Source organism: Myxine glutinosa, chromosome 11 (assembly GCF_964187855.1).
Source record: "Myxine glutinosa chromosome 11, kmMyxGlut1.1, whole genome shotgun sequence".
Classification (NCBI taxonomy): domain Eukaryota; kingdom Metazoa; phylum Chordata; class Myxini; order Myxiniformes; family Myxinidae; genus Myxine; species Myxine glutinosa.
The window spans coordinates 71,926,241-71,948,415 of record NC_136271.1 but is presented as its reverse complement, the minus strand read 5'-3'; the positions used below and the strand labels follow the sequence as shown (position 1 = coordinate 71,948,415).

At 46.1% G+C, this 22,175-nt stretch overlaps 2 protein-coding genes across 7 annotated transcripts in view; both read left to right on the top strand.

The window, feature by feature from the left end:
- LOC137436754 (syntenin-1) overlaps positions 1 to 22,175 on the top strand; it is an 881,728-nt gene that overhangs the window by 27,672 nt on the left and 831,881 nt on the right. The window lies entirely within an intron of this gene.
- Positions 14,209 to 22,175, top strand: part of LOC137413097 (uncharacterized) — a 35,851-nt gene continuing 27,884 nt past the window's right edge. For both annotated transcript variants that reach the window (XM_078786785.1, XM_078786784.1), the window contains exons 1-2: positions 14,209 to 14,444; positions 15,360 to 15,419. In XM_078786785.1, coding sequence (XP_078642911.1) covers positions 14,358 to 14,444; positions 15,360 to 15,419 — 147 coding nt within the window. In that variant the 5' untranslated portion in view covers positions 14,209 to 14,357. The remainder of the gene's footprint in view (positions 14,445 to 15,359; positions 15,420 to 22,175) is intronic.

Here is a 22,175-nt window from a genome sequence, read left to right as displayed (position 1 = left end):
AAATCCTGGTGGCGTCTGGTCAAATCCGTTTCTGGTGTTTGTTCCCCCTCCATCCCCTCCCTTACCTCAAACGGCTACACAGCTGACTCCGCACGTGAAAAAGCTGAATGCCTCAACTCTGTGTTTGCCTCTAAATCTTGTGTCCCAAACCCATCCCTCTCTGTACCCACCATACCCAGTCGTACCCTGCTGCTCCTGGACTCCGTGTCCTTTCCTCCTGACAGGGTGGAAAAGTTTCTGTCAACCCTCGACTCTGATTCTGCAACTGGACCCGACGGCATCAGCCCACGGGTCCTAAAATCCTGCTCTGCTGCTCTATCTCACCCTCTCTCTGTTCTCTTCACCCTCTCTTTTGCTCAAGGTCAACTGCCATCTGCTTGGAAATCAGCCAACATCACCGCTTTGCACAAAAAAGGTGCAAAAACAGATCCTAGCAACTACAGACCAATCAGCCTTCTCCCAATTATCAGCAAAGTCATGGAATCCATCATTGCTTCGGATATGAAATCTTTCCTCTTCTCCAATGGCTTGATCTCTGATCATCAATTTGGTTTCAGACCAGGTCACTCTACTCTGGACATGCTGCTTCTGCTGTCTCAACAATGGATGGAGGTCCTCAATGCCAAACAGGAAATTAGAGCTGTCTCCCTCGACATATCACGTGCCTTCGACACGGTCTGGCACCCCGCTCTGCTCACCAAACTCTCCTCCTTTGGTATCCATGGAAATCTCCACGCATGGCTGGCGGACTTCCTCTCTAGTCGTCGTCAACGTGTGGCCCTGAATGGGTTTCTCTCATCTCCTCTTCCTGTTCAGGCTGGAGTTCCCCAAGGCAGTGTTCTGGGCCCCGTGCTTTTTCTGGTCTTCATCAATGATCTCTCTGACTCTCTCGAAAATCCTCTCTATCTCTTTGCTGATGACTCCACTCTCTGCCGCTCCATTCCTCTTCCCTCAGATCGGCAGTCTGCTGCCTCCTCACTCTCTGAAGACCTGGACAAAATCACAGACTGGTCAAACAAGTGGAACATGTCTTTCAATCCTGACAAATCTCACACTCTTACTATGTCTCTCCGAAAAGATCGACTGGACAACCCTCCCATCTACTTTCTCAACAATCCTCTCCAAGAAGTTCTGTCGCTCAAGATTTTGGGTCTCACTATCTGCCATGATCTTTCTTGGGAAAACCACATTTCCAAGCTGGCCTCCAAAGCCAGTCGCCGACTGGGCATCCTCCGTCGTGCGAAGTCCTTCCTCGGCACACCTGAGCTCCTCACCACATACAAGGCTTTCATCCGCAGCTCAATGGAATACTGTTCTCCCCTATGGGCCGGTGCTCCTGCCTCACACCTAGCTCGGCTTCACGCTGTTGAAACCAAAGCTTTCAGAATTATTGGAATCTCCCGCGATGAAGCTATCTCTGAGGGCCTTTCACTCACTCACCGCAGGCAGGTAGGTGGTCTTTCTGTCTTCTACCGACTCCTCTCCGGCCTTGCACCCCCAGCTCTCTCTGTGCTCTGTCCCCCAAATATTCCTACAGGTCGCACAAGATCTGCCAGCAACCCTCTGATGGTTAAACTGCCGAAATCTCGGCTCTCTGCTCACCTTCACTCTTTCATTCCTCTTTTCTCCCGCCTCTGGAACAAACTCCCTCACTCCCTTCAATCCCACTCCTCCCTCCAGGTCTTTAAAACAGCTGTTCACCACCATCTCTTATCTTCCCCCATCCAAAACCTTGATCTTTTCTACCCCCGCTAATTCACCCCAGATCCACCTTGTTTGAAATTCCAACTTCTTTCCTGGAAGTCCTGGCAGTGTCCATATGTTTTATACCTCTCCCACCGCCCCCTTCCCATGCCCCCCCCCCCCAAAGCCCTCACCCTCTCTCAGATCTCTCGATGTCTCCATGTCTCTCGGTCCCTGCTCTCAAATGTTGTGTTTGTGTCCTTCCCCCTCTCTCCCCATCTTGTCTACCGGTACGAGAACAACTGAACTGCTGCTCAACCACTCCGTCCACATCTGCATCCCTCATCCACCATACCCAGGTAGATCCCCGAGTCCCACACTCACACGGTAGGTTCGCACAGGTGTTCTCGAATACACTCAGCACGGTAATCCCGGGCTGCACCGAGCAGGTGGACTGTCCAAGGATCAACATCAAAACCAGCAGCGAGTCCCTCATCCCAGATCCGTTTACTAACACTGCAGCAGAATCACTGAACTCGAACCACAAAATTTATATTACATCTGGACCGTGATGTGTCCAACAGATGGTCATGACCACAAGTGTTCACCACAAGTTGCAAACAGATTTCCTTTCTCATGAGAAAGAGTTTGAAACTTTCTGAAAGTCAGAAACTTTCGTTTTAACATGTTAATTTCCTCTTGTAATACATAACATAAACTAGATGGTATTCATAGAATACTTACCCTGCGCAGTCAACTTGTTGTGAGCCAACTCTTCTTTTTTTTAACATTGTTTTTTCATTTATCCAATATGGCTGCCAGACCACGTGAGCGATGACATCATAAATTTATATTCTCTAATATAATTGTTGCATCGATCATGCTCAATACGTTTCAAACTGATCAGACTAATAGTATGGCAGATAGGTGCAAGAATTGTGCCTTTGATGGTACAAGCATGGCATTTGGCACACAGTCAGAGTATGTCCTAAGAAAGATATTTGGCTATAGGGCCATCGCAGATTTATCCTTTTTCGAAAAATGGCCGCCATTGTTGTCACAGGACAAATCTGTGATGACCCTAAAGCCAAATATCTTCCTTAGAGCATACTCTAACTGTGTGCCAACTCTCGTGCTTGTATCATCAAAGTCACAATTCTCCCAAATATTTCACCTATCTGCCGTACCATAAGCGTTGTCCCTGTCGAATTATGATGTCCTAATTATGGAACCAATGACGTCATCGTTAACAACACCTATTCCCCATTTGGAGTTCTTTAGAATGAGCCATGTTTAAATATTTTCCATGCAGCGGTTTTAGAGATATAGAATGAATGAATGAATGATCGTTTTATGGCCATTTTCCCCGCTAGAGCGGGGGTTAGCCTTGCGGGCCCCATGACAATCATGGTTCCCTGTTTGAGGCAATGTTTTTATGGCCGGATGCCCTTCCTGCCGCCAACCCTTGGTCACGCTCTTACGATGCGCAGGGATTCGGGTACATTCGGGTACCTATTCTAAATCGGGGTACACGCCGTGATCATTCATCCCAGCAAGCTGGTGCTCAATTTGCCGACCTCGGAAGGATGACAGGCTGAGTCAACCCCCCTGGCGTTAATTCAGCGATCGACCGGGATTCAAACCCAGGATCCTAGGATCCCAAGCCGGCACCCTAACCGCTAAGCCAACACCAGGGCTTGGAGATATAGAGGTGCAACATATTTCGGTTTTTCCAAGATGGCGCCTGTACCACATGACCTATGACGTCATGAGTATCATTCAAATATTCTACATGAGGAGGGGTTCCTATGGTGAAAATTTCTTGCCCATCAGACCAACAACCGACTGGACAACCCTCCCATCTACTTTCTCAACAATGCTCTCCAAGAAGTTCTGTCGCTCAAGATTTTGGGTCTCACTATCTGCCATGATCTTTCTTGGGAAAACCACATTTCCAAGCTGGCCTCCAAAGCCAGTCGCCGACTGGGCATCCTCCGTCGTGCGAAGTCCTTCCTCGGCACACCTGAGCTCCTCACCACATACAAGGCTTTCATCCGCAGCTCAATGGAATACTGTTCTCCCCTATGGGCCGGTGCTCCTGCCTCACACCTAGCTCGGCTTCACGCTGTTGAAACCAAAGCTTTCAGAATTATTGGAATCTCCCGCGATGAAGCTATCTCTGAGGGCCTTTCACTCACTCACCGCAGGCAGGTAGGTGGTCTTTCTGTCTTCTACCGACTCCTCTCCGGCCTTGCACCCCCAGCTCTCTCTGTGCTCTGTCCCCCAAATATTCCTACAGGTCGCACAAGATCTGCCAGCAACCCTCTGATGGTTAAACTGCCGAAATCTCGGCTCTCTGCTCACCTTCACTCTTTCATTCCTCTTTTCTCCCGCCTCTGGAACAAACTCCCTCACTCCCTTCAATCCCACTCCTCCCTCCAGGTCTTTAAAACAGCTGTTCACCACCATCTCTTATCTTCCCCCATCCAAAACCTTGATCTTTTCTACCCCCGCTAATTCACCCCAGATCCACCTTGTTTGAAATTCCAACTTCTTTCCTGGAAGTCCTGGCAGTGTCCATATGTTTTATACCTCTCCCACCGCCCCCTTCCCATGCCCCCCCCCCCCAAAGCCCTCACCCTCTCTCAGATCTCTCGATGTCTCCATGTCTCTCGGTCCCTGCTCTCAAATGTTGTGTTTGTGTCCTTCCCCCTCTCTCCCCATCTTGTCTACCGGTACGAGAACAACTGAACTGCTGCTCAACCACTCCGTCCACATCTGCATCCCTCATCCACCATACCCAGGTAGATCCCCGAGTCCCACACTCACACGGTAGGTTCGCACAGGTGTTCTCGAATACACTCAGCACGGTAATCCCGGGCTGCACCGAGCAGGTGGACTGTCCAAGGATCAACATCAAAACCAGCAGCGAGTCCCTCATCCCAGATCCGTTTACTAACACTGCAGCAGAATCACTGAACTCGAACCACAAAATTTATATTACATCTGGACCGTGATGTGTCCAACAGATGGTCATGACCACAAGTGTTCACCACAAGTTGCAAACAGATTTCCTTTCTCATGAGAAAGAGTTTGAAACTTTCTGAAAGTCAGAAACTTTCGTTTTAACATGTTAATTTCCTCTTGTAATACATAACATAAACTAGATGGTATTCATAGAATACTTACCCTGCGCAGTCAACTTGTTGTGAGCCAACTCTTCTTTTTTTTAACATTGTTTTTTCATTTATCCAATATGGCTGCCAGACCACGTGAGCGATGACATCATAAATTTATATTCTCTAATATAATTGTTGCATCGATCATGCTCAATACGTTTCAAACTGATCAGACTAATAGTATGGCAGATAGGTGCAAGAATTGTGCCTTTGATGGTACAAGCATGGCATTTGGCACACAGTCAGAGTATGTCCTAAGAAAGATATTTGGCTATAGGGCCATCGCAGATTTATCCTTTTTCGAAAAATGGCCGCCATTGTTGTCACAGGACAAATCTGTGATGACCCTAAAGCCAAATATCTTCCTTAGAGCATACTCTAACTGTGTGCCAACTCTCGTGCTTGTATCATCAAAGTCACAATTCTCCCAAATATTTCACCTATCTGCCGTACCATAAGCGTTGTCCCTGTCGAATTATGATGTCCTAATTATGGAACCAATGACGTCATCGTTAACAACACCTATTCCCCATTTGGAGTTCTTTAGAATGAGCCATGTTTAAATATTTTCCATGCAGCGGTTTTAGAGATATAGAATGAATGAATGAATGATCGTTTTATGGCCATTTTCCCCGCTAGAGCGGGGGTTAGCCTTGCGGGCCCCATGACAATCATGGTTCCCTGTTTGAGGCAATGTTTTTATGGCCGGATGCCCTTCCTGCCGCCAACCCTTGGTCACGCTCTTACGATGCGCAGGGATTCGGGTACATTCGGGTACCTATTCTAAATCGGGGTACACGCCGTGATCATTCATCCCAGCAAGCTGGTGCTCAATTTGCCGACCTCGGAAGGATGACAGGCTGAGTCAACCCCCCTGGCGTTAATTCAGCGATCGACCGGGATTCAAACCCAGGATCCTAGGATCCCAAGCCGGCACCCTAACCGCTAAGCCAACACCAGGGCTTGGAGATATAGAGGTGCAACATATTTCGGTTTTTCCAAGATGGCGCCTGTACCACATGACCTATGACGTCATGAGTATCATTCAAATATTCTACATGAGGAGGGGTTCCTATGGTGAAAATTTCTTGCCCATCAGACCAACAATTGCTGAGAAAAAAAATTCACAATGATCGATACGTGTTGTATTACTCGTACCCGACTGCAAAGTCGCAATGAGCCGGCGAAGCCAAAGCCCCTTGCCACTATTTTACCCATCACTATGGCATCAGTAGGTTAGGTAGTTGGTAGTAGGTAGGTGTAGTCGGTACCATACCTAGTTCAAAATGACACCATTTACATTCTGGATGAGATTAAAATTTATAAAATTTCCTTCTTGATTAATTCGGTGAATTCCGTCTCAACTTCGGATATTTCCGGCCGTGAAAAACTATACCCTACGGCCGCGAGATTTCTAAAAAATAATTCTTCTTCAATTTTAGAATATTTGACGCCGTTTTCAGCGTCCGAAACGTGGTCATAAGCTTTTTAGAAATAATCTTTTCAAATGCTCGAATCTCATTGGTTCCGGTAATTGGTGACGATTTTCGTTGAAGATAACCAGGGCCCGTGTGGGCCCGGGGAACGAGGTTGGTCTTAAAGTATTTTAATTACAAATTAGAGGTGCATAGGATTGTGAATCAAACAAAGACGGGTGAAACAAACTCCTATTGAACTTTTTCGCAATTTTTTTATGCATATTTCCGCATCCGGACGATGGCGGCCTCCATTGAGTGATTTGGTTTTTGAATTTTTTTTTCAAATGCTCGAATCTCATCTCAAAATTTCTGTTTGGTGACGATTTTCGTTGAAGATAACCAGGCCCGTGCGGGCCGAGGTTGGTCTTAAAGTATTTTCATTACAAATTAGAGGTACATAAGATTGTGAATCAAAAAAAAAAAAAAAAGACGGGTGAAACAAACTCCTGTTGAACTTTTTTCAATTTTTTATGCATACTTCCGCATCTGCAAGATGGCGGCCTCCCTTGAGCGATTTGGTGCGTCAAAGCTTCGAAATTCTCAAGGGATCCAGCAAAATCTGGCTTTTCAACATAATACGTACGCGTTCATTCACAACACCGGCTTCGCTGGCTATGACGTCATAACGAAGGCACCGATGACATCATTATTAACATATCTTATTCCCCAAGGGGAGTACTTGACAATGAGCCATATTTCAATTTTGTTATGGAGCGGTTTTGGAGATATAGAGGTACAACTTTTTCCGATTTTTTCCAAGATGGCGTCTGTACCACGTGACCTATGACATTATAATTATCATTTAAAAAATTCTAAAGGAGGAGCCGCACATATTCTGAAAATTTCGTGTCCATCGGACAAACAGTTGCAGAGGAATTTTTGTTTTATACACTGATCAGATCAAGCATTGTACTTGTCGAATTATGACGTCATAATTAAGGCACCGAGGACATCACCATCAGCATATCTTATTCCCCATGGTGAGTACCTGACAATGAGCCATGTTTCAATTTTTTCCATTGATCGGTTTGGTAGTTAGAGGTGTAACGTTTTTCCATGATGGCGTCTGTACCACGTGACCTATGACGTCATAATTATGAATAAAAAATTATAGAGGCGGAGGCGCTTCTTTGGTAAAATTTCGTTCTCGCTGGAAATTCTACTAGCTGGATCCGGATCCGGATCTTCACCAAAATTGAATCGATTCTTCACTGTCAGACACACAACCTGTCCAACACGTTTCGTCCAAATCCGTCCATAACGTTTTGAGATATCCTGCTATATGTTGGTTTTAGCCCCATCTCTCAATGGTGAAGAATCACTTAAAAAATTAAATAATTCTCATGTCCAAATCCATATTCATATCTTCACCAAAATCGAATCAATTCTTCTTTGTCACACACACACACACACACACACACACACACACACACACACACACACACACACACACACACACACACAACCTGTCCACCAAGTTTCGTCCAAATCCATCCATAACTTTTTGAGATATCCTGCTAAGTATAGTTTTTGGCACAGTCTCCCAATGGTGAAGAATCACTTAGAAATTCTAGTAGCAGGATCCGAATCCGGATCTTCACCAAAATCGAATCGTTTCGTCCTTGTCACATACGCTACATCTCTGCCAAATTTCGTCCGAATCCGTCTTCAACTTTTTGAGATATCCTGTTCACAGACAGAGAAACAAACAAACAGACAGAGATGAAAACATAACCTCCATCCACCTTCTGTGGAGAAGGTAAAGCTTAACTGTGTTCATCGACAAAAGGAATATTGTTCTCCACAAAAGGGTAATTGTGTTCATCATCACCCAATCAGCAAACAGTAAATCATCGCTTGGTTATTATTTACAAAACAATGAAACACACCTGGATGAGGATGCACACACAACTCGTGTTCTATTGGTGGATAAAATGACGTTTTAAAATCCTTTTATTACTCATTTCTTGTGTTGTTGGCAGAATGGTGGCTGGGATGACACCGTCTATAATTATTGCACATCGGATTTTTATGTGAAAAAAGGAAAAATATTTTTTCACATAAAACGGCTTTTTTGCGCGCAAAAAAATTATTTTGTTATTTTCGGAGAAAAAAAATATTTCGCCCTTTTTCGGGAAAAATAAAATAAAATGACCTGTTTGGTTGAAAATGTCTGGCAACGCTAAAAAAAATTAGGGAATTTTTCGAAATTTTAAACTGCGATCGAAATTTTTAACTGCGATCGATCTCAAAAACAAAACGTTGCGTCCACTTGCGTGCGTTGCATCCCCAGCGTGTACAGCAGTGAGGTGGTGTACTACAGTGAGAGAGTGTACACAAAGTGTGAACAAGTCTCCTATCAAGATGAGTGCTGCTCTTCGTGACAAGTGGCTGAAGGCATTCAATGCTGGCGGCGATGGGGCCACCTTCAAGTACGTGTCGAGTGACACGGCTTTCTGTCGAGCTTGTGAAAAGACTTTCCGGGCGAAGCAGAAGTCTGAGCTGGCCCAACATGTCCGAGGAGACCGCCACAAGAGCAACTTGGCCTTGAAGAAGAAGAGGACGGTCACGCAAGCCACCATGGAGGACTTTGGTGGCGGAAAGAGGCACAAGTGCGACGTCGTGGCCCAGGAGCTGTGCCAGGCCATGCTGGCCGCTGGCATCCCATGTTCGAAATTGGAAAACCCTGCCCTCCGGTCGTTCCTGGAGAAGCACATCACTCTCCAGATCCCCGATGAAAGCTGGATTCGAAAGCACTACCTCGACAAGTGCTACGACGAGGCCTTGGCGGGGATCCGTGCCGACCTCGGACAGCAGCCCATCTGGCTGTCCGTCGATGAGACGACCGATTCGGCAGGTCGATATGTGGCCAACATCATCGCGGTACGCTTGTCCAAGGAGGGGTACTTTCGTCCCCACCTCGTCCAGTGCATGTTTCTGGAGAAGACCAACTCCGGGGAGATCGTGCACGCAGTCAATGACACGCTGCGCTATCTTTGGCCTGATTTCAAGCCGGAGTGCCTCAAGGTCCTCGTCAGCGACGCCGCGGCCTATATGATCAAGGCCGGCCATGCCCTGAAGGAACTCTTCCCGGACTTGCTGCATGTGACTTGCGTTGCCCACGCGCTCCACCGTTTCTGCGAGACAGTCCGAGAAATGTTCAAGGACGTCAACGACCTGATTGCCACGACGAAGAAGGTGTTCGTCAAAGCCCCGTCGCGTGTTGTCCTTTGGAAGGAGCTGCAGCCCAATCTTTCTCTCCCCCCGGAGCCCATTCTGACTTGGTGGGGGACGTGGATCGATGCCGCGGTGTTTTACGCCGAGTACTTCGAGGCCGTCAAGGACATTGTGGACCAGCTGAACGATGACGACGCGATGGCAATCCGGAGTGCCAAGGACCTGTTCGGAAAGGCGGACATCAAGCTCAGTTTGGTCTTCTTAAATGCCCACGTGCCGTTCATCCCGAAGATCCTTAAGCAGCTGGAGGAGGCCGGCATGGAGCTGGCCAAGGCCTTCCAGCTCCTTGATCAGGCCAAGGAGGAGCTCGAAAAGATCTGAGGCTGCCGTAAGGAGATCCTGCTCACCAAGTTCAAGGCGGTGCTGCAGCACAATCCCGACATTGGTGTGCTGAGGACAGTGGCTTTGATCCTGGATGGAGATCAGCACGGATCTGAGGTTGGTGTGCCGGCTGGAGTCAAGCTTGCCGACATCCCCCTCTTGAGGTACTGCCCCATCGTCAGCGTCGACGTGGAAAGGTCCTTCTCCGTCTACAGAAACGTCCTCACCGACCGCCGACACCGCGTCACCAAGGAGAACATTACCAAGATAATGATTTCAAACACCTACTTTAACCGTTCCTAAAAGGGTCTTGTCAATTTCTTCTAGTCCTCTACTTATCAAACAATGCGGTTGCAATAAAGGTACCTGAACGTCATTTTTTACCTGTCTACTAGCCCAGAGTGCTTAATGTTGTGCAGGAAAAAGCTTACCATTTTTTGTTCTTTTTTTGACTGATTTCTGAAAAACTTGGCAATAATAAAAAATGAATAAAACGGGGGAAAAAAATATTTCGGGATTTTTTCACGTAAAAAAAAAAATTTTCTGCTTTTCAAAACATAAAAGGCCTATTTTCTTAACATAAAAATCCGTAGTCTAATAATTATCATACTATTAATTTGCAATTGGTCACTCGCTTTGACACCAATACGAAAAATTATTTCTGACCCTCGACAAAATTACAAATATTGAACGAACTGTTTCACATGGAGCACCTCACCACCATTAGAGCATTTAAATTGCACCATGTGGGAGAGTCCCTTTTACCTTGTGTGTGTCTGCAGGAATGGACTAAGCTCTGGAGGAGTGGTGACTGCGGCCCCCCCTCAGGTAACTTGTCTCTGGCAGCCGGTGGTGTCTGGAATTGGAAATCCGTTGGAGGGGCGGTCTGTTGGGTGACCAGTGGGTATGGAGACCCCTGGCGACCCAGAAGAGGCTATGAGAGCCTGAGGCCAAGGGAGCCTGGATGTTGCGGAAACTCTCCCTGGCAGGACGTACAGCTAAGGAGCTGTTTGGCTGTCAGGGAATGAGAGGAGGCTGTGTTACGATTGTGGGGGTAAACGATGAAATACCTTAGTCGAGATAGAATCGTGTCGATTAGCATGCTCCAAGTGGTGTGAAGACGCCATCTCAATGTATGTAAGTAGGCCATCTGTCCGGGTAAGAGCGTTTGCATGTCGCCATAAGGGGCGTGGCTTTGTGCTAATTATTTCTGGGGCTTAAATATTACTTCCCCAGTGTGTAATTTGCCTCCTGTGGTCTTCCCTTCGGTTTTATTACATTCGGCCAGCCAGGAAATTGAGGGCTCAGTAAAACGACTATAACAAATGGCTCATTCGCTCAGTGCCGCCAAGGCCGACAGAAGCAGCATTTTCACCTAAGTCCCACCTCGCGATCGCAGATGTCATCCGAACATTCCGGAGCAAAGATTGGACTCCACCCCCTGATGACTCGTGACGTTTTTTGTGAAGTTTCAATGGAGTTGTGGTTGTTGGAGGTTTGTGGTTGGTTGTCCCCAGCCTTCGTGGTTGGTGGAGGCACGATGGGATGATTGAGAAAGAGCTCGGTGATTGGACAGAGTGTGACGTTAGCGTGGAACATTCGAGAGCTGAAGGAAAGAGAAGCTGTCTCCCCATCTTGGTCTCTTCCGTGCTGGCGTTCGTTGGAGACGGTCGCATTTCCCTTGTGTGCTGGCTTTCAAGAGAACGGCTGTGTTCGCATTTTCATCATTGTTCTGGCTTGGTCGCAGGCGGTGGCGCATCTTTGGCTCGTGTGCGCTTATGGAAAGAGACTGAACGGGAGAGGCAGTCGGCATCGCGGGAGGGGCCTCACGTTGGGACGTCGGGGAGCCCGACTCCGCGCAATTTTAGTGGTCTTCCTGTGCGGTGGTTTGGAGGCGACGAACGACAAGCAAGCCTTACCAGCCATTTGGGGACGCAAAACTGCGTACCGGCCGATAACCAAATCATTTTATTTTCATTAGCTTTTCCCCTTGTTTGTATACGAGTCTGAGTGGAGACGTCCCTCATTTAGGAATTTTAGTTTACCTCACCTTTCGTTGTCTTTTACATTACTGTAAAAAAATTTATATTTGTTGAATTTTACTTTCTGTCATGGTTCATTTCTATTTTGTGGGTTCGGAATAACCCTGCGTGTTTCCAATCAGATAAGGCCGCGAACCTTCCCGCGCGCGTTTAAAGATAATCCAGCCAATTTCAAAGTACTCCTCTGAGTTAAAGCTCGTTCCGGCTATCCATCAGCTCGGTGATCTTAATCCCCGATGCGACAATATCATTGGTCACACCACCATCTCTTATCTTCCCCCATCCAAAACCTTGATCTTTTCTACCCCCACTAATTCACCCCAGATTCACCTTGTTTGAAATTCCAACTTCTTTCCTGGAAGTCCTGGCAATGTCCATATGTTTAATACCTCTCCCACCCCCCCCCCCTTCCCATGCCTCCCACCAAAGCCCTCTCCCTCCTACAGTTCTCTTGATGTCTCCATGTCTCTCGGTCCCTGCTCTCAAATGTTGTGTTTGTGTCCTTCCCCCTCTCTCTAACGCTCCCGATGTTATTTGTTTTATGTGTCTGTTTGTCTTTCTGTGTGATTAATGTTCGCTCTTTCACGAGCCTCGATCTTGTATACAAAAAGAGAAAAAAAAAAAAAAAAAAAAAACTGGTGTGGCAACCATATTGGATTGAAGGGAAATATTAAATAATTATATCTCTTAAACTGTGTACCCCATCGATGCTAAATTTTAAAATATATCATCTAGCACCATTGTTGCATATCGTTTGAAAATGATGTCGTCGTAGGTCACATGGTTTGGCAGCCATCTTGAATAGAAAAACAAACCTTGTCCTATCAACACGAAATTTCACAAATGTGATCCCCGGCACATGCATATGCAGAGTTTACATTTTTGTAAGGTCATATGTCACGTGGTGTGGCAGCCATATTAGCTTGAAAGCCGAAATTAAAAAAAAAAATCCATTGTCTGAAACCGCTTCACCGATCGATGTGAAACCTGTCCTGGCTGGTGAAAATGTGATACTTGAAAACAGCTAAAGGGATTTAAATCAAACTTCTTTATTTTTAGGACAGTGAACGAGGGCATCTACCTGTTTTGGGACTATGCGGAGGCATATTGGCAACACAGTCGCATTGCTCCAGTTATTATTAATAATAATAATAATAATGCATTTATTTTATATAGCGCTTTTCAGGAAGCCCAAAGACGCTTTGACAGAGTGCAAAACATAATGCATAGAAACATTATTAATTATTAATTCAAAACATTATTAATTCCCAGTACTCATTTTACCCCGTGATCGACCATTGGTGCTATTATTGGTAAACACCGTGTTGATCTGTTTTTATTTGTCCTCTGTTTCAAGCAGATCTCAAGAACAAACATCGATTCATCATTCAGGATTTAATGAACCAGGTTCTGTCAGCACCTTTCACAAGCATCGCCATTCCGCCATGAGGATCTGCGCATGCGTACCCGCCTCACGTACTGCACACCATCCGAGTACTGCACCATCCCCTTTCCTTCAATCAAAGGGACACAATCATTACATTTTTTGACTCATTGACGGACATGTTATTTTCTGTTTCATCACAAGTTATTCTTGCGTTCAAAATGTCGATGTGCCGAGCTTTTACCTGTTCCAATCGCCGAGAAATTTGTTACCAGAACTCCATACCTGCCAACCTTTTTTGAAAGAAAAGCGGAAGGCTGGTGTGTGACGCTAGTCACGAGGGGGTTCGGGGACATGAGCCACCGGGAAATTTTCCAAAAAATGAAGCAAAATGGTGCAATCTCCTGCATTTTGAGACCACAGTTAGCTGAAATATATCAACATATTTTTCGAGTGAAAAAGAGAAAACTTGGGTGAAAATGAGTGTCGGGTGAAAATATTTGCACTTGTTCAAACCTGTCCAGACGATTCGTTTGTAGCATTCCGAATGGGTGTGAGCAGAAATTTATGAGGATCGAGTTACGTGGAAGTGCATTGGATCTTATTAGAGATTTTTTCATTCCCACATCATGAAAACGAAATTTGTGTGTAAGTGACATGCCTCTGGTCAACCAAAGATATTTTCGATTCTGATTTAACATTTCATTACATATTTCCTCACCCCCAATAAATGGAGGGTTGAGAAGAAGAAGAAGAAGAAGAAGTTGGGTTGCAGAGGAAGAAGAAGACAATTGCATTGAATCTGCCCTGGCAACGCCAAGTATTTCAGCTTGTAACACATAATACAGAAATTAATTATAAACGAAGAGTGCGAAACAATTGGTTAAGAAACGAACTCGAAATTAAATACCATTTTTGTATCCAATTCGAACTGACAAGAAACCGTTTTTTATCGTGACGTCACAAAACGGTGGAATCACGATTGTCGTGTCGCATTGTCGCATTGTTGTCACACAGTTGAAGTTTTTTCGACATGATGCGGCAGCAAGTCTTCATTCTCGCTTTGCTCTCGTCTTTATTTTTGACATACTACCTCGGCTATCTGACAAAACTTCCACAGGTGAGTTTTAAACGAGTAGGAACATTCAGCTGCACCTTTTAAATAATTGAAACCTGGTTAGCTTGACGGTTCAAGGTGGCTGGCGAGCGATCTTAGGGTCTGATGTTCGAGCCCTTGTCGTGCCGTTGACGTAGCACCAGGTGTGTTGACTCACCTCATCATCCTTCCGAGGTCGGCAGAATGAGTACCAGGTGACTGGGGTAATACGCGAGGTTGTTCATCGAGGGATCAAAGACACACCACGGTGGAGTTTGCGATTACACTTTGGTGGCGGGAGTAATGCATTCGATCGTGTGTGTGTGTGTTCGTATGTATTGTATGTGTGTTCGTATGTTCGTGTGTTTGTGAACAAGATATCTGGAAAAGTTCTGAACGGATTTGGATGAAAGTTGGTGAGATGATTGCCCTTGGGATAAGGAAGAATTGATTAGTTTTTGGTGAAGCTCAGCAGCTTATTCCGGATCCAGGAAGTTTTTGGAAGGATTTTTTTTTACCATTGGAAGATGGGGCTCAGCAGCGGCCACCCACGGCGGGAGTATGCGCTCTACTGAGTGGCATTCTCGTTGTATAATAGTTTACCATTATAGTTTTACCATTATAATACTTAGTTGTTTGTTGCAGGTATCGATCTTCAAAATGTGCCCAGGGTTTCTGGACCACTCTGTACATACATATATATCTTTTTAGTTTTCTTTTTCTTTTTTTATTAAACTGCGAATACATGAATAAATAATGTAGAGACAGGTTACATGCTATGAACTGCGACTACGCAAAACTCATAAATGCTGGGACTGCGAATGTTGAGGCCTGACTGCATTTCACTTCACCGCTGTGACGTTATCGTCAACTTTCACGATGAATTTGTCCAATCCATTTTGTCTGATCGACCACATTATGTGTCTGTCTTTCATTCAGAAATTACAAGGATGTACCGAGGACATCTTGGAAAAGCTCGGAAATGTTCTTTCCATTCAGGTATGACGTCATGTAGTTCTGAAGACGTGTGTGTAAACATATGTGCACTTCCCAGCTGTGACCATCGTCAACATTCACTCTGAATTTGTCCAAATGCTTTTTTCTGATCCAACATCTTTCGTTATGGCCATTTCTGTCATACAAAACATAATGGCATATTCCAACACCATCTTGGATAGGCTCAGAAGTATTCTTCCCATTCACTAATAACATCAATTAAATGAACAGGTATCTGTGATGGAAAGTCGGTAACTTGAGTGTCTCAACTTGTGAAACTGAACGTTTTTTAAATCCTCCACTCCTTGGTGTAAAATGTTTGAAAAATAAAAAAGTTGTTGTTTAAACCTTGAACCACCTGGTTTTCACCGGGAGAGATCAATCGGAGCAAAAATACATAAATTCATATGCAGATTTTATCAAGAGAACGATGCAGACTTCCGTTTCTTCGACCGACTCCTCTCCGGCCTTGCTCCCCCAGCTCTCTCTGTGCTCTGTCCCCCAAATATTCCTGCAGGTCGCACAAGATCTGCCAGCAACCCTCTGATGGTCAAACTGCCGAAATCTCGGCTCTCTGCTCACCTTCACTCTTTCATTCCTCTTTTCTCCCGCCTCTGGAACAAACACCCACACTCCCTTCGATCCCACTCCTCCCTCCAGGTCTTTAAAACAGCTGTTCACCACCATCTCTTATCTTCCCCCATCCAAAACCTTGATCTTTTCTACCCCCGCGAATTCACCCCAGATCCACCTTGTTTGAAATTCCAACTTCTTTCCTGGAAGTCCTAGAAGTGTTCATATGTTTTATACCTCTCCCACCACCCCTTCCCATGCCTCCCCCCCCCTCCCAAAGCCCTCTCCCTCCCACAGATCTCTCGATGTCTCCATGTATCTCGGTCCCTGCTCTCAAATGCTGTTTGTGTCCTTCCCCCTTTCCCCATCTTGTCTACCATTCCCGATGTTATATGTTTTATGTGTCGGTTTGTCTTTCTGTGTGATTAATGTTCGCTCTTTCATGAGCCTCGATCTTGTATACAAAAAAAAGAAAAAAAAAAGAGGGGGCGTGGCTACAGCCCAATGTGACGTCACAGTTTTTGTCCGCTGTCACAATGAGAATTCCAACAACAGAGAATTCTTTAGACAAATGAGTGTGGATAAACGTCATTCGTGGATTGGCGCGGACAAGACATGTGGTTTATTCACATCGTGGTGTTTTATTACGGTGTACGGCGGCAACTCCACCGACCGCCATTTTAATTTATATGCCGTTCAGGCCGAACTTGTAATACATCACATTCATCGTGCGCTACCTTGACGTTTTTCATTCAGTGTGAAACACAAACAAAGCGATTGTTACAATAAATCATCAAATATCGAAACTATCGACGTTGCGGATCTTCCAATGACACTGTACGTATAGACCAATGACACTGTACGAATAGACCAATGAGACTGTACGTATAGACCAATGACACGGTACGTACAGACCAACGAAACTGCACCAACTTAGGTTCATTATGAAAGCGGTTTGTGTATTATTTCAGAACCCACGATTTAATCTCCTTAAACTCAAAACTCTGCTCTTGTGACCTTTTTCTCTTGACGAGGAGTTCACTGTGGGACGTTTCACGACTGGTCCTGCATACCTTTTCTGCCATGCTGGTATGTTACTTGTAGGTCTAGGTAGTTGCACAGTCTGTGGTACGCTGCTTGTAGGTGTAGGTAGTTGCACAGTCGCTGTGGTATGCTGCTTGTTGGTGTAGGTAGTTGCACAGTCGCTGTGATATGCTGCTTGTAGGTGTAGGTAGTTGCACAGTCGCTGTGGTATGCTGCTTGTCGGTGTAGGTAGTTGCACAGTTCTCTGTGATATGCTGCTTGTAGGTGTAGGTAGTTGCACAGTCGCTGTGGTATGCTGCTTGTAGGTGTAGGTAGTTGCACAGTCTCTGTGGTATACTGCTTGTAGGTGTAGGTAGTTGCACAGTCTTTGTGGTATGCTGCTTGTAGGTGTAGGTAGTTGCACAGTCTCTGTGGGATGCCCGCTTGTAGGTGTAGGTAGTTGCACAGTCTCTGTGGTATGCTGCTTGTTGGTGTAGGTAGTTGCACAGTCGCTGTGGGATGCTGCTTGTATGTGTATGTAGTTGGACAGTTCTGCTGTGGTATGCTGCTTGTTGGTGTAGGTAGTTGCACAGTCGCTGTGGTATGCTGCTTGTAGGTGTAGGTAGTTGCACAGTCTCTGTGGTATGCTGCTTGTTGGTGTAGGTAGTTGCACAGTCGCTGTGGGATGCTGCTTGTTGGTGTAGGTAGTTGCACAGTCGCTGTGGTATGCTGGTTGTATGTGTAGGTAGTAGCACAGTCGCTGTGGTATGCTGCTTGTAGGTGTAGGTAGTTGCACAGTCGCTGTGGTATGCTGCTTGTAGGTGTAGGTAGTTGCACAGTCGCTGTGGGATGCTGCTTGTTGGTGTAGGTAGTTGCACAGTCGCTGTGGTATGCTGGTTGTATGTGTAGGTAGTTGCAAAGTCGCTGTGGTATGCTGCTTGTATGTGTAGGTAGTTGCACAGTCGCTGTGGTAGGCTGCTTGTATGTGTATGTAGTTGGACAGTCGCTGTGGTATGCTGCTTGTTGGTGTAGGTAGTTGCACAGTCGCTGTGGTATGCTGGTTGTATGTGTAGGTAGTTGCAGAGTCGCTGTGGTATGCTGCTTGTATGTGTAGGTAGTTGCACAGTCGCTGTGGTATGCTGCTTGTATGTGTATACTTGGACAGTCGCTGTGGTATGCTGCTTGCTGGTGCAGGTAGTTGGACAGTCGCTGTGGTATGCTGCTTGTTGGTGCAGGTAGTTGCACAGTCGCTGTGTTATGCTGCTTGTTGGTGCAGGTAGTTGCACAGTCTCTGTGTTATGCTGCTTGTTGGTGTAGGTAGTTGCACAGTCGCTGTGGTATGCTGCTTGTTGGTGCAGGTAGTTGCACAGTCGCTGTGTTATGCTGCTTGTTGGTGCAGGTAGTTGCACAGTCGCTGTGGTATGCTGCTTGTTGGTGCAGGTAGTTGCACAGTCTGTGTTATGCTGCCTGTTGGTGTAGGTAGTTGCACAGTCGCTGTGGTATGCTTGTCGTATGTGTAGGTAGTTGCACAGTCGCTGTGGTATGCTGCTTGTTGGTGCAGGTAGTTGCAAAGTCGCTGTGTTATGCTGCTTGTTGGTGCAGGTAGTTGCACAGTCGCTGTGGTATGCTGCTTGTTGGTGCAGGTAGTTGCACAGTCTGTGTTATGCTGCCTGTTGGTGTAGGTAGTTGCACAGTCGCTGTGGGATGCTGCTTTTATGTGTATGTAGTTGCACAGTCGCTGTGGTATGCTGCTTGTTGGTGCAGGTAGTTGCACAGTCGCTGTGGTATGCTGGTTGTATGTGTAGGTAGTTGCACAGTCGCTGTGGTATGCTGCTTGTATGTGTAGGTAGTTGCACAGTCGCTGTGGTATGCTGCTTGTTGGTGTACGTAGTCGCACAGTCGCTGTGGTATGCTGCTTGTTTGTGTATGTAGTCGCACAGTCGCTGTGGTATGCTGCTTGTTTGTGTATGTAGTTGGACAGTCGCTGTGGGATGCTGCTTGTTTGTGTATGTAGTTGGACAGTCGCTGTGGGATGCTGCTTGTTGGTGCAGGTAGTTTTACAGTCGCTGTGGTATGCTGCTTGTATGTGTAGGTAGTTGCACAGTCTTTGTTGTATGCTGCTTGTAGGTGTGGGTAGTTGTACAGTCTCTGTGTTATGCTGCTTGTATGTGTAGGTAGTTGCACAGTCTGTGTGGTATGCTGCTTGTAGGTGTGGGTAGTTGTACAGTCTCTGTGTTATGCTGCTTGTATGTGTAGGTAGTTGCACAGTCTTTGTGGTATGCTGCTTGTATGTGTAGGTAGTTGTACAGTCTCTGTGTTATGCTGCTTGTAGGTGTAGGTAGTTGCAGTCTCTGTGGTATTCTGCTTGTCGGTGCAGGAAGTTGTACAGTCTTTGTGGGATGCTGCTTGGAGATGTAGGTAGTTGGACAGTTTTTGTGATATGGTGTTTGGATATGTAGGTCGTTGTACAGTCTCTGTGGGATGCTGCTTGGAGGTGTAGGTAGTTGGACAGTTTTTGTGATTTGGTGTTTGGAGATGTAGGTCGTTGGACAGTCTCTGCGTTATGCTGCTTGTATGTGTAGGTAGTTGCACAGTCTCTGTGGTATTCTGCTTGTCGGTGCAGGAAGTTGTACAGTCTTTGTGGGATGCTGCTTGGAGATGTAGGTAGTTGGACAGTTTTTGTGATATGGTGTTTGGAGATGTAGGTAGTTGGACAGTTTTTGTGATATGGTGTTTGGAGATGTAGGTAGTTGGACAGTTTTTGTGATGTGGTGTTTGGAGGTGTAGGAAGTTGTACAGTCTTTGTGATATGGTGTTTGGAGATGTAGGTAGTTGTACAGTCTTTGTGGGATTCTGCTTGGAGATGTAGGTAGTTGGACAGTTTTTGTGATATGGTGTTTGGATATGTAGGTCGTTGTAGAGTCGCTGTGGGATGCTGCTTGGAGGTGTAGGTAGTTGGACAGTTTTTGTGATTTGGTGTTTGGAGGTGTAGGTAGTTGCACAGTCGCTGTGGTGTGCTGCTTGTAGGTGTAGGTAGTTGGACAGTTTTTGTGATTTGGTGTTTGGAGGTGTAGGTAGTTGCACAGTCGCTGTGGTGTGCTGCTTGTAGGTGTAGGTAGTTGCACAGTCGCTGTGGTATGCTGCTTGTAGGTGTACGTAGTTGCACATTCGCTGTGGTATACTGCTTGTAGGTGTAGGTAGTTGCACAGTCGCTGTGGTATGCTGCTTGTAGGTGTAGGTAGTTGCACAGTCGCTGTGATATGCTGCTTGTAGGTGTAGGTAGTTGCACAGTCGCTGTGGTATGCTGCTTGTCGGTGTAGGTAGTTGCACAGTTCTCTGTGATATGCTGCTTGTAGGTGTAGGTAGTTGCACAGTCGCTGTGGGATGCTGCTTTTATGTGTATGTAGTTGCACAGTCGCTGTGGTATGCTGCTTGTTGGTGCAGGTAGTTGCACAGTCGCTGTGGTATGCTGGTTGTATGTGTAGGTAGTTGCACAGTCGCTGTGGTATGCTGCTTGTATGTGTAGGTAGTTGCACAGTCGCTGTGGTATGCTGCTTGTTGGTGTACGTAGTCGCACAGTCGCTGTGGTATGCTGCTTGTTTGTGTATGTAGTCGCACAGTCGCTGTGGTATGCTGCTTGTTTGTGTATGTAGTTGGACAGTCGCTGTGGGATGCTGCTTGTTTGTGTATGTAGTTGGACAGTCGCTGTGGGATGCTGCTTGTTGGTGCAGGTAGTTTTACAGTCGCTGTGGTATGCTGCTTGTATGTGTAGGTAGTTGCACAGTCTTTGTTGTATGCTGCTTGTAGGTGTGGGTAGTTGTACAGTCTCTGTGTTATGCTGCTTGTATGTGTAGGTAGTTGCACAGTCTGTGTGGTATGCTGCTTGTAGGTGTGGGTAGTTGTACAGTCTCTGTGTTATGCTGCTTGTATGTGTAGGTAGTTGCACAGTCTTTGTGGTATGCTGCTTGTATGTGTAGGTAGTTGTACAGTCTCTGTGTTATGCTGCTTGTAGGTGTAGGTAGTTGCAGTCTCTGTGGTATTCTGCTTGTCGGTGCAGGAAGTTGTACAGTCTTTGTGGGATGCTGCTTGGAGATGTAGGTAGTTGGACAGTTTTTGTGATATGGTGTTTGGATATGTAGGTCGTTGTACAGTCTCTGTGGGATGCTGCTTGGAGGTGTAGGTAGTTGGACAGTTTTTGTGATTTGGTGTTTGGAGATGTAGGTCGTTGGACAGTCTCTGCGTTATGCTGCTTGTATGTGTAGGTAGTTGCACAGTCTCTGTGGTATTCTGCTTGTCGGTGCAGGAAGTTGTACAGTCTTTGTGGGATGCTGCTTGGAGATGTAGGTAGTTGGACAGTTTTTGTGATATGGTGTTTGGAGATGTAGGTAGTTGGACAGTTTTTGTGATATGGTGTTTGGAGATGTAGGTAGTTGGACAGTTTTTGTGATGTGGTGTTTGGAGGTGTAGGAAGTTGTACAGTCTTTGTGATATGGTGTTTGGAGATGTAGGTAGTTGTACAGTCTTTGTGGGATTCTGCTTGGAGATGTAGGTAGTTGGACAGTTTTTGTGATATGGTGTTTGGATATGTAGGTCGTTGTAGAGTCGCTGTGGGATGCTGCTTGGAGGTGTAGGTAGTTGGACAGTTTTTGTGATTTGGTGTTTGGAGGTGTAGGTAGTTGCACAGTCGCTGTGGTGTGCTGCTTGTAGGTGTAGGTAGTTGGACAGTTTTTGTGATTTGGTGTTTGGAGGTGTAGGTAGTTGCACAGTCGCTGTGGTGTGCTGCTTGTAGGTGTAGGTAGTTGCACAGTCGCTGTGGTATGCTGCTTGTAGGTGTACGTAGTTGCACATTCGCTGTGGTATACTGCTTGTAGGTGTAGGTAGTTGCACAGTCGCTGTGGTATGCTGCTTGTAGGTGTAGGTAGTTGCACAGTCGCTGTGATATGCTGCTTGTAGGTGTAGGTAGTTGCACAGTCGCTGTGGTATGCTGCTTGTCGGTGTAGGTAGTTGCACAGTTCTCTGTGATATGCTGCTTGTAGGTGTAGGTAGTTGCACAGTCGCTGTGGTATGCTGCTTTTAGGTGTAGGTAGTTGCACAGTCTCTGTGGTATGCTGCTTGTAGGTGTACATAGTTGCACAGTCTCTGTGGTATGCTGCTTGTAGGTGT